This window comes from Peromyscus californicus, unplaced genomic scaffold (assembly GCF_007827085.1).
Source record: "Peromyscus californicus insignis strain IS unplaced genomic scaffold, ASM782708v3 Scaffold_6__1_contigs__length_162567912, whole genome shotgun sequence".
Classification (NCBI taxonomy): Eukaryota; Metazoa; Chordata; class Mammalia; order Rodentia; family Cricetidae; genus Peromyscus; species Peromyscus californicus.
The window spans coordinates 48,618,597-48,632,608 of NW_026294584.1; the positions used below are offsets into that span (position 1 = coordinate 48,618,597).

The 14,012-nt window shown below is 39.2% G+C and overlaps 1 protein-coding gene across 1 annotated transcript in view; it reads right to left on the reverse strand.

Moving 5' to 3' along the window:
* Mtpn (myotrophin) overlaps positions 1–11,041 on the reverse strand; it is a 31,487-nt gene extending 20,446 nt beyond the window's left edge. The window contains exon 1 of the mRNA XM_052720660.1: positions 10,716–11,041. Within this exon, the coding sequence (XP_052576620.1) occupies positions 10,716–10,787 (72 nt within the window). The 5' untranslated portion in view covers positions 10,788–11,041. The remainder of the gene's footprint in view (positions 1–10,715) is intronic.
* Positions 11,042–14,012: the final 2,971 nt, after the last annotated feature.

The window sequence follows — 14,012 nt, forward strand, 5'->3', positions numbered from 1 at the left end:
CACTGTACCAGTGGTGGTAAGAGTGCAGAGCAGTTCCAGCACAGTTCCAGAATTATAATTACAGCAGAGCAGTGGGTTCAAATCTACCTTTGACGGTAAAGCAGCCAAAAGAGGTGAGAAAAGCTTTGATACTTTATCTGTAACTGCCTAATACAGAAAAACTGACAGCAAAAAGTAAAAAGGTATGATAGATAACTCCAACCCGTTCCCTGTTTTTTAAAAAGTTAATTGGTATATAAATAAATACGAATCTTCAATGCTATTTACATAAAGTTTAATAACAAAGTTCATTTGAGAGGTAGTTCACTGACAAACTACTTAAGGAACACTTCCAGAGTGGGTAGTGACGGCTGTGGATCTTGCAGGAAAGAAACTATTCACAGGAACAAATAAAACAAAATATCACATTTAAGAAGGAAGATTACAAAATCTTCCAAGTACTTCTGGGATTCTTATCCTAGGACCATTCAGGTTCTAGAAGGATATGTATCGATGGAGTGAAAAATAAAATGTGCTACAAAAAATTTTAAGTGTAAAGAAATGCAATGCTTAGCTGTTTAAGTATTTTAAGACAATAAAAAGTTTTAATATCTACCTTTCTGACTACAATAAAAAGGGTTTAAAGAACCCATGAAGTTAAGACCCTAATCTTATTCCCCTACTTATGCACTTACTTCAATTCAGCAATTTTTTTTTGTTGTTCAAAATAACCAGTTAAGTGATTCAAATTTTGGTAATTCTTAAATTTTATACAGCTAGTTTGTTTGCTAAATGACCCTTAATTTTTTTCCTAAGGTCCAAAAGTAGTTAGTCAAATATACATTTTGCAACTAAAATAGTAATTTGTTTTTAAAGAAAAGTTTTATTTGTGGTATATAACTAAGAGTTTAGTAGCCGAAGGCATGAAGAAACTCACCAAATTAAGAAACACATTCAAAATACTATGGTTCTATCTCAGTTTGGGGGAAAAAAAAATCAAAATGTAGCTTCATTCACAAGATACAAACTCAGTGATCCATAGTTACAATTCCTTCTGAAAACATTCTGGCAGCCTGGAAAGTATCTGTTATTTGATTCAGTTGATTACAGACTGAAAAGCTGTATTTGTAAATAAACTTCTTGACAAGAAGGAAACAAGTGGGAAAGAAGAAGACTTTACTCCCTCACCCCCAATCATTTGTAGTTCTCAAACATTCTATGAATAATGATGGGAAAGAACAGGAATGTTCTTTTGGAATGACTCAGATCTGAGCTGAAATCCTGTCCTGCTGTGACTTAGCTGTGAAAGCTAGGGAAAGTTACTCAATTCCCACTTCCCTAACTGTAAGACGAGGGTTAGGTTGACCTTGCGTAGCTAAATGATACATTTATATATATATATATATTGCTGTGTTAACTATATACATACAACACAGAACTCAAAGAAGGGACATTCGTATTACTGGAATTCTGATTTAAATCTGGTATTTTACAGTGTTTATTCTTCTTTCTATTGGAACCAAATATAAATTTATCATGGATTTTATAGCATCTTTTTTTATAGAGTTGTATTTTATTAACAAAATGTAAAGCTCCTCAGTTTTATTCATAGTTCATGTATTTAAGAAAAACAACTTATTTAGAACCCATACAATCAATGTCTTTGCTGTTTTCTTGTACATTCCAATGAACCCCCCAAAGAACACATATCCTTAGAAGCATTAACTTTGGTTGTGTTCATGCTTATCTAATACACCGGCCGGCACTGTAGGTGCTCAACTGGTATTCACTGAATTAATTATGAATGAACCAGTGAAAACTGTGTTAACTAGCCTTCTCTTGCACTGCTGGAGTTAGAAATCAAACCAGGTCATGGGACTGGCACCAGAGCTGGGGAGAGAATTCTAGAATATTTTGCTGAACATTTTGACAGCTGAAAAGATTCTCTAGAAATTCCTTTCAGTTTAAGAACGTAGGTTAATTTGTTTGCACATTTGTGAATAAAGATTCCTAATGTTCAATTTATAGACTAATTCCACATCTCTTGCCTAAGGTTCAAATTCACTAGAGACTATGCTTTTTCGTTTAGAGAATTTTAGTTTAACATTTCTTCCATCTACCCACACATGGCTTTCTATGCTTTGGTTTTCATTATAGTTCAACATCTTTCAACCATAAGGATTTCTGAAATGGATTTTTGGAAACATCCTCAAAATAAAACTTCTATTTTATCATGTATCCTACTTATTTTAGATGTCAAAATCTTGATGATAAAGAAGAAATTTAGTCTACTGGATGAATTCACTTTTTTCTTTTTAACTTCAGTCTTATGTAAAGATGAGTAATCTATGGCTAATGGGTCAAATCAAGCCTATTGTCTATTTTTGGTAAATAAAGTTTTATTGGAACACAAATAGCACATTCAACTGTTCAGTTGTTTATATACTATCTATTCCTGCTTCTGCACAACAGCAGAGATAGAGACCATATGGCTGACAAGTCCTGAAATAAGTACTAACTGGTCATTTATGAAAACAGAGCCAAGTTTGCCAGCCTCTTGCCTTACTTTCTAAGCCTTCACTTAGTAAATAATCTGCAGGCAACATAAATAGCAAACATTACTGCACAGCTGCAACATGTAGTGGAGATGTTGCTCTTTTTAGACATGTTTACTGTCTCTTTAAAAATCGCATAAAATATGAGTTGGCAACATCATGATCCTGTCTCAAATGAGAATGCTGAGGCTTCAACAGGTGCTTTTATGTTACTATTAGGAAAAAAAAAAAAAAGACTAATGATTCTTAATTTTCATAAAGCATCAAGTGCAAAACTTTACTTTCAAGTATGATGGGTGATTTTGAAAACATCTGACTAAAATTCCAAAATGATGGTCACAAGACAAAGTTGAAACTGGCAAGATATGTAGACAACTACTGTCACTAGAATCATGGGAACTGCATAAAGTTCACCAAAACAACCAAGATTTTGAACACTACAGGCTATTTCTAAGAAAAGAAAGAATATCATTATACCAATTAGAGGGTAAATATATATGGCAAATCCACTTGAAAAAAAGAAAGGAAGGGCTAGCTTCCCCAAATAGCTATCCAATCCAAACCAAATTTAGCTGACCTGTACGGTAGATAAGAGAAATGTGACAACTGGGAATACAATGATAATTCCTTTTTTTTTTTTAAAGATAGTTTCTATCTTTAAAAAAGTAAAAACAAAAAACAAAACCCCAGAAGAGTTGGCAACTAAAAATGAGCAATAAAAGCCCATTCAGACTGACTAAGAAGTGTAACACTAACAGAACTGCTGAGCAGGTCAAAGACATGCAGAAGAATAAGGCTTACAGTCAATAAATAAAAAATGAAAATCTGCCATAAGAACAACCTGGACAAAAGAAGAGATGCCACTAGTGTGGTTTTTCTAAACGGAGTGTTTTCTTGTGGCCACTGCATCCTTTACTGCCCTTCACTGTGCTTAAGCTTCTATAATCAGCTCTAGTCAGAAGCATCCCATTAGTCATATTTGAGTTTTGCACCCATTTCCTGTGTGGGCAGGAGAAAGCAAGTTATTTCTTGGATTTTGTTGTGGTGTGGGCCAGGCTTCACATTTCATCAAGATTCATATTGTACAGCAGGGAATCCACCAGATCAGAAAGGGGCTTCAATTGCTTACGAGGCTCCTCTCACAAGACAAATGCTCCACTAGACATGGTATCTCATAAGATTAGCTGAAGCCTTCTGGGGGAAGGAAAGCAGCCTAGTTCTCAGGAGCACTATCTAAATATATAAATATACTAACCATATACTATATACTAAAACATATAAACAGTACTAACTACTCAACACCTATAAATGCACCTTTTGGGTCTCCTTTTTCTTTTTTTAAAGCAGCCATTAAGGCAAAACTTGAACTCTCATTTTCTCTCCTACTTCCCCTTCTCCTTTCTCTGGCTATTGTCTACTAGGATTTATTCTGCAAAGTTACAATTTGTCAGTTAACTCTGGCTCCCAAAAGTTCAAAAAACTCCACAGCACAAACTCAGCAAGAAAGCTCTGTATGCTGAGATGCAATACTGTCATAAATGCACAAGTCGGGAGCTTTGTTTAACAAAACACATGAACAAAAACTTGAATATAAACAGTGATAGGATCTGGAAGTAGTTTGTTCCCTAAGGGTTCATGTGCTGAAAGCTTGGTTGCAGTACGGTGGTGTGAAAGCTGATGAAATTTTGGGTGTGTGGTTTCTACTATATTATATAAGGCTAGGTGCTGCCCCTGGGAAGGGATTTAGGTAGTTCTTGGAGAGGACAACTATCAAAGCCTGAGTCTGGCCTCTATCAGTTCTCTAACCTAGCTTAACTGTTATGTGACTGGTTCTCCACGCCTCCCCAACTCTCAATCTTGCCATGCACTATGATGTGACATAGCCAATAGGGACCTCACTAGAACTGAGCCAGTGTCAGCTCCATGCCCCTGAACCTTCAGAACCGTGAACTAATTAAGCCTCTCCTTTGAATACTAAGTTAGATCCTTTAGGTATTTCATTCTAGCATGTTAAAAAGCTGATCGACAAAAGCAGAAATTTACCAAGCAGATAGAGTAGGACAAAGCCCCAACATTCCCACAGAAGGAGTAGCTAGGATAAAGTACTCCATTAGAAAACACAATAGTCGGTTTTGAAAAAATTCATTCATTTCAGATTAAACTGAATTGAAGTCCCAATTCTAGTAGCAAGGTCCTAGTTAAGGCTTTTAACATCCAAGTTTTCCTTATGTAAGAGTTGGACTAGATGATACTAACAATGTCAAAATTCAGCATACAAAGTAATGAACTTTATCATGAAATTTCACACATATCTATCAATATACTTTGTTCTAACTGGTCCTTTTTCCACTGCACCTCACTGGTTCCTTTCCTTTCTCCAATGTCCTCCCTTTGCATTCATGTCCTATGGCTCCTATTACCCTATCTTTGCCCCCATTCCCTTCCAATTTCTTCCTTTCTTCTCAAGATCTCCCTTCTGGTTCCATGGCCTACACACAATTTTAAATGTTTTACATGTGAGAGAAAACAGTACTCGTCTTTCTAAGATTTGCTTACTTAACATAATGATTTACAGTTCCACTCACTTCTCCGCAAATGTTATAATTGCACTTTTCTTTATGACTGTATAAATTCTATTCTAAGCACGCACATGTGGTGATATTGTGTTCCCCAAAATATTGTGCACCCTAATAAACTTATCTGGGGTCAGAGAACAGAACAGCCACTAGATACAAAGGCCAGAAAATTGTGGTACACATGCCTTTAATCCTATCACTTGGGAGGCAGAGATCCACCTGGATCTCTGTGAGTTTAAAGCCACACTGGAAACAGCCAGGCATGGTGACTCACGCCTTTAATCCCAGGAAGTGATGGCAGAAAGCAGAAAGGTATTTAAAGCGTGAGGACGAGGAACTAGAGCTGGTTAAGCTTTTAGGCTTCTGAGCAACAGTTCAGCTGAGATTCATTCTGGATGAGAACCGAGAGGCTTCTAGTCTGAGGAAACAGGATCAGCTGAGGAACTGGCAAGGTGAGGTGGCTGTGGCTTGTTCTGCTTCTCTGATCTTTCAGCATTCACCCCAGTAACTGGCCTCAGGTTTGATTTTATTAATAAGACTCTTTAAGATTCCTGCTACTGGTTTCCCTCAATGGACTGTAACTTGGGATATGTAAGTCAAATCTCTTCCTCCTCAATTTGCCTTTGGTCATGGTGTTTCAACACAGTAATAATAACCCTAACTAAGAAACCATGACAGTCACAATATTATATAATTCAATAAACTACACTCCTATTTTACTAGTCCAAATAAGTAACAGAAAGGGACTAACAGCCAAGTCACAATACGTTTATAGATCAAATAGCTAAAAATCAAGATACACTGGGACAACATTTACATGACAAAAAAATTCCTTAATTTATAGGACTCGCACAATTTGTAAATGGGCCAACTAGCTAATTTTAAAAAATGAACAACAGGTACAAATAAGAAATGAGAATCCAATCAGAAAGAGTAAGGCAGGAGGAACCTAAATTCAAGGCCAGCCTAGACTACAGAGCAAGTTCCAGGACAGACTGGACTAAAAAACAAGACCCAAAACCAAAGAAGGAGAGCACAGGACAGGGAAGAAAAAGAAAAACAAGCAGGGAAAGAATACAAACGGCCAATAATGTTCTAAATTGTTCAATTTTTAATGAAATACAAATTAAAGCAACATACATTTTTTAATCTATCCAATGGTAAAACCAAAAAGTTTAGTGATACTCAGGACTGTTCATAGTGCATTGTCCATGTGTACCTAAATCCATGAAACTTTTTAGACTCAAAATATGGATCTATTCCCAAAAGTTGTTAAAACACAAACATGATCACTATAATATTGTTTAGTGCAAAAACTGGAAATAAAAGGCTTATCATAGATATTTATAACATACCCATGCAATAAAATATCATGCACCATTTCAGAGTAATTAATTAATTTCAATATATAGCATCTTTAAGATAAATTAAGGAATTAAGGAGAGCAAGTAAAGAGTGTTTAAAAAACTTTTAAGTGGGGGGAAATGGATAAGTGAATGATTTCCAAAGTTTTTCTGATATGAACTACACAAACCCCTTTAGATGGCTAATTTTGTTCACAGAGGCTGGGAGGAGAGGTCTTCATCTTTTAGTCCCAATTGCTACACTTTCAAATCTGTGCCTGAAGTAATCTGCCTCCCGTACCCCACATGCATGCGTGCGTGTGCTTATGAAGGCCAGGAGTTGGTGATGGGTGTCTTCCTTAAACCCAGAACTTGCTGATTCAGCTAATCTAGCTAGCCAGCTTTTTCCAGAGATCCTGTCTCTGCATCCTGGGTGCTGAAGCTCTGAACTCTAGTCCTCAGGCTTGGACAAGAAGTACTTATCCACTGAGCCATCTCCCTAAGCCCCTCATTTTACTTCTTAAGATTATTAGGATAGTAGGATTATGAACTAATTTTTGTCTTCTGTATATTTTTGTTGAAAGATCCTTTGCTATTATTTCATCTGAGAAAAAGACAAAGTACAATAGAAAGATAAATATTTATATTGTACTAAATTTTCTGTTTTTACTGATAGCATTTCTATTTCCTAAAAGCTGATACAAGCTTTCTTACAGGCTCACCACCCAAGCTGTTGAAAGAAAAACACTGCTAATTTAAAAACGTTTAAAAAAGTAAACAAAATGACATAAAACAACAAATGCAAGATGACTACATCTGGACCACTTTAAAACTGCCTACTCCCCGCCCCCCCTTTTTTGTTTTTTTTTTAGAAAAGTGAAAAAAGATCTAGATTAGATTCGCTACATTTCTTGGATTCAATGGATCCAATCTTTTACATGGTGCACAACTGTTGCTTCCCAAGCCTATTAGAGTGTCAAAGGCTGATGTAATTAGAATGGGGTTGGAGAGAAACCACATAGAAAGGGAAGTTAGAGACCTAGTGTATAGTGTTTCACAGCCGGTGAAACAGAAGTGCACGTAAACAAGAGAGGACATGTATTAGAGCTGGTAGAGCTGCTGACGTCTACGGGCTACTCACCAGCACAACTCACAAGCACTCCCCCAAGGAACCTTGGATCCTCAAAGGCTATGGTAGAGTATATCTCTAAATAGCCTCAAGGGACCATTACCATCCTGCCCTACTCTTTAATTTTTATGGACACAGTAACAACATATCCCCTTAGCTATCTGAGATTGTTTAGAAGTGAAGGCCAAGAGCATGTTAAGAGGTTAATATCAAGGAATTTTGAAAGCCCTTCATAACCTGTGAAAGTGAGTTCAGATCTCAGTCCTACTACCCACTCGAGAGCTTCACGATCTTGGGCAAATTACTTACCTTACCTCTAAAATGTCTAAAATTATACTCATGGGTTGATGTGATAATAATATCTGTATATTACATCACAATAGTCAAATATATAAAATGTTAAGAACATACTCTTTTTTAAAGTGTTAAGCAATTATGAATAGGAATCTCAGTAATTTAGTTATCCATTTCTTCCTAGGGCTAACACACAATATTGTTTTTTTCTGGATTGTTGTTCAGGATTACAACTACAAACATAAGTAACAAGCTTATGATTATAAAAAAAAATTCCACAAGTTACCAAATAATCATCTTGCAGACACATACTGTACAAGACAGTTTGGTGAGAATTTAAGTTTACCAGATACTTGCCTTTATGCTAATTATTTCTAAACTGTTGCACGTAAATAAAAAGCCCTCTCTGTCTACATTCATTGTCAGGACTAAGTTCTTCTAGCAAGCCTCTTATTTTCTTAATGGGCTGACTCTAAGCCTTAGTAAGCTAAGAAAAATGGAAAAAACACAACTACTTCAAAGCAGACTGATACAGCTTTTAAAAAAATGTGTATGCTTTAGATTCAGAGAGCCTTTGATTTAAACCCAAGTTGGGCTAGTAGTCTGCAACCTTGTCAAATGAACTCCTCCAAATCTTAATTTCCTCATTCTTAAATGCAAAAGAAATAGGATGGTAAAAAAAAATTTGAAAATGAGTAAAAAAAAAAAAAAAATCGCAGAGTGCTTTCTACTACTGTGTAACATACAAACTAACCAGTGAATGGTAATTACTATTACATAACAGTGAGGTTTATTAAAATCATAGCTAAGGGGAAGAATTTCTTACTAGGAACATAGACTTTAATGTGTGAAACTCCTTCGGGTTATCCTGGAGCTGTGAAGATGAAAAAGAACATAGCATCTAATACCCAGAGGCTCGGGGCCTAACGGAGGACAAACACACAGCAAAATCACAGTGACCTGACAAATGAAACAGCATTAAGAAGCTGAGTTCCCTTTCAAGTTGAAATGTTTCCTGGAAGAGGTGATAGTTAGGCTAAGAGGACAAACATGAGTTCACCAGCTTGGAGACTAACTTGTGAAGCTGACTTGGCCAAACAGGGCTTAAGTGCACATGGACTACTGCAAGAAATACAAGTCAGGGTCTGGAATAGAGCTTCCAGACAGGTGAGAAAAACAATCCCTCAACACATCACAATGGCCCAGTAGACCAAAAGAAAGAGGAGCTGGAAGTGACACAGAGTCACAAGACGTAGACTCTACCATCAAGTTAGAGAAGGAAGTTCACTGAGAAAAAGAACACACTTAAATAAATCCTGATCCCTTCAGTTAACTAAGATGAGCAGGATGGGGACTGGGCAAAGCAAGAAAACGGAGTATGGGCTGACTTGAAGTGGTGCTAGGACTGGAGAGTGAAGCAAGGTAGTCTTGACAACCCTCAGATATGGAGGGAAATCCCCCAGTTTCCAGTTGGGATGAATGGTTCGGTTATGAAGTTAACAGGGAGTCAAGCATGCTATATTGTAACTACATTCAGTTAGTCTTACCAATGTTTTGTATTTCCAATCACTTAGGTTTGAGCAGGACAGGAAAAACAAAGACAACTCATTTTGAGAGAGTAGTATGGTGTTCCACTACTGGTTGATGTATTATTCTTTTACCCTCCATTGAAAGAGGCTGTGATTCAGGCTTTGGTCTGCTACTAGCTAAGGCAGTTCAGAAAGCAGCATGTCTTAAGCATCCATCCACAACTAAGCAGATCAAATACACATGAAAAGTCTAAATTGTGATGCCATTAAATGGAGAAAAGACTATCAGCCTTGTATAATGATGTGGTTGTTTTAAAACAATCAAAACCCCCAAAACTGCTTCTGCTTGCCTCCTAACACAGGCCTATGAAGCAGGACACCACTGCTCACACCTTTTAAGAACTGAAATCTCGACCACAGGCTCACACTTTTGGAAGAGGACCAAGATGCTCACAATTGTCATAAAATTATACTTTCAGAAAATAATTTTAAATAATATTAAGTTCTTTTTATAATTAAAAAGGTGTAGTTTTAAGGTCCAAAGGCAGGTTAGCTTAGAACTTTTCAAGTCCCTCACAAAGTGAATTTATTTCTATTAATTTGGGTTTCGACTTGAATTTGGCTTTCTTAATCCTATTTTTTCTTTTACCCTCAAATACAGCATGAGTAGACTGCAGTACTATTTACTACACACATACAGACTCCAGATGAAATCAATGGAGTACCCAAATAAAATGCTTTTGAAAAACTCCTCCGACTTCCTAACCACTCCAGATGCCAAATGACAACCTTATCACCCGAAGCGAGTACTAAACACATACACATATATGTATGTGTGTTGGAGGAGAGGGAAAAGGCCACACCCAAAGTTAAGACTTCACAGTGAAGTGACACCAAGTTCCAGGAATTGAACTGCGGCTCTTTGGGGGCACTCACTAACTTTCACGGTTAACGAATGTCTCTGGATTCTTTCCATTCCCACCAGGCCCCAAGTTCAAGAAAGAAATCGTTCCGGATTCTAACTGCTTAGGGTTACTTCTCAGTAACCCGCAAGCTCAAGATGGAGAACCGCCTCATTCAAAGAAAGATTCCAGTAACTGGTCTCTTCAACGACCGAGAGAGACTAACTACCAGGGCGCCAGTTACCCGAGGGGGGAGGGGGGGGTCAGAAAGGCCACAGCCGCCGTAGCAACACAGCGGCTCCCTGGCACCGATCGGCCACAGAGGTCCAGGCCCTTCGGCCTCCAGGAGTCTCCCCCGCCTCCCCCTGGGCTTCGCGGCCACGCCACCCCAGCGCATCCCCAGCTCACCTTGGCCACATAGTCCTTCACCTCATCCAAGTCTCCGTTTTTCAGGGCCCACATGAACTCCTTGTCGCACATCACTGCAGCGGGTGGGCCGGCAGGCCGGGCAGAAGTGGCGGGTACGCCCGACGAGGGGACACGAGGAAACGACGCGCCTCAGGCCGCCGCGTGGGCGAGGCTGCGGGCCGCAACGACCGTTGGGGCGGGAGAAAGTTCTTTTGCAGCCGCTGGGCCCAGCCGAACAGGTTCCGCCTGGCTGGGGAGAAGCAGGACGTTTGCACTTCCGGTTCACGCCCCGCTAGGACCCGCCTGCGACTTCCTCTTCCTCTTCCTCTCCACGGAACGCCCGGCTCTGGACCCCGCCCCGGCTGCTTACCTCGGGAGGGCCAATTGTGCGCAGACTCAGTGTCCGGGCTTGCGGGCGCAGAGAAGAGGAGGGGCGTGGTCCAGTGGGCGGGGCCGGGAGGCTGAGTGACAGAGATCCCGGAGGTCACGAACGTCAGGGGTTAAAGCTGGGAAGGTTACAATGTTTTGGGTGAGATTAGAACATTTCCACTCCACTACAGAAGGGAAAATGTTAGTATTCGAGGGCTCACTTTCTAATAATGCCAAGAAGTGTTTACTTTAGATCGTCTCCGTCTCTTTTTACCACTTTAAATCATTAACAAAAGAGAAACGAAACAAGCCACTCTCAAAAAATTGAGAATTTCATCTATACATATAACGTATTTTGATCAAATCCATTCCCTATTTTCTCCTCTCCTTTCTCTGCTCATTCCACCACCACTTTTCCTTCCCAATTATATGCCCACTCTCTTAAAAAAACCTTATTTTTATTTATATATTGTGTTTTTCCTGGATGTTTGTATTTATGTGCATCACATGTGTGCTGCTGCCCAAGGAGGCAAGGAGAGGCATCAGATCTCAGGGAGCTGAAGTTACAGACTGTTGTGAGCCTCCATATGGACCATGCTGGAAACCAAACCTGGGTCCTCTGCAAGAGCAGCAAATGCTCTTAAGCATTGAGCCATCTCTCCATCACTCCTTTCTCTCTCTCTCTCTCTCTCTCTCTCTCTCTCTCTCTCTCTCTCTCTCTCTCTCTCTCTCTCTCTCTCTCTCCTCTCTCTCTCTCAGCCCACTGGGTCCATTTTGTGCTTCCTGTGTGTGCATGCATGCATGCAGGACCTGCTTTTTTTAGCCTTGAGGCCTCAAACTGAATTCCTGTTCTTAGACATCTTTGACTGGGTAGGGCTCTATCCTTTCTCGTCTCCCTCCCCATTACCATCCTGCCTTTTCTCCTTCCTTTCCTCAACTATGCAGTATTATTTGGGACTCAAGACCCTGCTATCCACCAGAAGGAAATAAAAAGGAAAGAATAAAGCAATTTTTGCTCAGAAGGAAATCTTCAACACACAGTTAAGACAACAATGTCAATATGTTTATGTTTTCAATTGTTTACTTAGGTGCATATGTGCAGATCTATGTAGATGGAAATGAGTGTGCTACAGCATCCATGTGGAAGTCAGAGGTCGACTCGTGGGAAGAGTTTGTTACTTCTACTACATGGGTGCTGGGGATTGAACTTAGGTCATCATCAGGCTCTGCTGCCCGAATCTTTATGGTTAGAGCCATCTTGCCGACTCACCCATGTGACTTTAGCACATTAGTACTATGCATTACGTTCCGTGGTGGAAACGCTCATTGTGTGATGGGGGTGGAAAGCTAACTCATTTTCCTGTCTAACAAGTGACACCTAACATGTTGAGTGTAATTTGCATTAAAAATTTGTGTGGTTTAAAAAGCATTCACTTTTTAATTGGTGGATACTATCTTATAATCTTAATGATTCAAACATAAGTGTGTACCAAGGAGCATTGAGAAAAAAAATCTTACTGGAACTATTATGCATGTTGGATATTATTATCATTCAGTAAATAATTAAACCAAACGAGTTTACTCCTGTTCCACAAAGTACAGAGGTTGAAAGCACAGAGTGGAGTGAAATGCATAGGTTTTTAAATATAAGATGCGCTCTGACTGATTTTGTGTCATCTCCAAGTTATTTAACCCCTTTTGCCTCAAATTTTGCAGCAGAACAAGGCTGTTTGGTGAGTATGTGTGCATTTGCTATCATTTAGTAACAACCGATAAAGACTTCCCACCACAAAGAAAACCTCTGAATAACTGTCAACTGCTTATGTTGTTATACTTTTCATTTTGGCTCTGATGGTTGAGAGTATAAAACCACATGTCCATCAGTGACACCTCTCTGGAAGGAAACTCCAGTAAAAACAATGTGAGGCAAAATTTGATTCCTCACAAACTTTCCCAAGTGATCTCTGAGTTACAGGACATGGCAACTCTTGGTTCATCACTAACCAAGACTTCTATGTGATCTACTTTTACATCCAGCATTTCATGAGATTGTCTCAAGCTTAGTATGTTTAAAACGGAATCTTGTCTCATAGATTATAAACTTCAATAACTCTCTATTCTTCCTGGTTCTATAAATGGCCTTACCGACCACCCAGTCACCAAAACCAGAAACTTGAAAGTCACAATGCCTCCAGCTATTCCCAGCTTTCTCCTAATCCAACCTTTGAAGTCCCTCAAAATACTTCGGAATTGGTTGACTTGTAGAATTCAGTACTGACCCATACGTTCACCCAAGCTGCCATCTCTGTCTGCTACAGAGGTAGCTCTAGCAGATCCCAGTTTTGCTTTCATCCTGTTCCAGGTAACTTTTTTTTTCCACACAAAGCGTTGCTGTTTTAAAGCTCAAATACAGCACTCACTCCTTGTTTTAAGTGTTGAGCCGCTTCCGAGAGTACATCCTGTTTGCTGTGTCCATCAGATCAGGGCCCCTGTGGTCATCCCTGGAAAGCCTGATCCCATGACACTCCTCCCCCCACTGCTTCTTGAGGTTTTAATCTCACCTTTTGTCTTTTTCAGGAAAAGCCATGCACACTCCAGCCTATGGCCTTCACGTGTGTTATTTCCTGTCTAGGATTCTAAATCTTGCCGGCTTGGAATTCGCTTGCAGATGTTACCTTGAAGCAAGCCTTTTAAACTACTCACTTCAGTCATATAGCTCCCCCCCCCCCCCCGCCCCCCCACAATTTGCCAAGTCACAGTGTTTACCCAAAGATTTTCATTACTTTTTACTTACCTATTTTGGAAGGTCTTTACAGCATTCAATAAATGCTTCCTTTTATCTGTCAATACCATTCTAGGTGCAAGAGAGAATTGCTCTTCCTGGATTCTTTGTAGCTGAGTAAGGTCATAGAACTAATTTTAGACTAT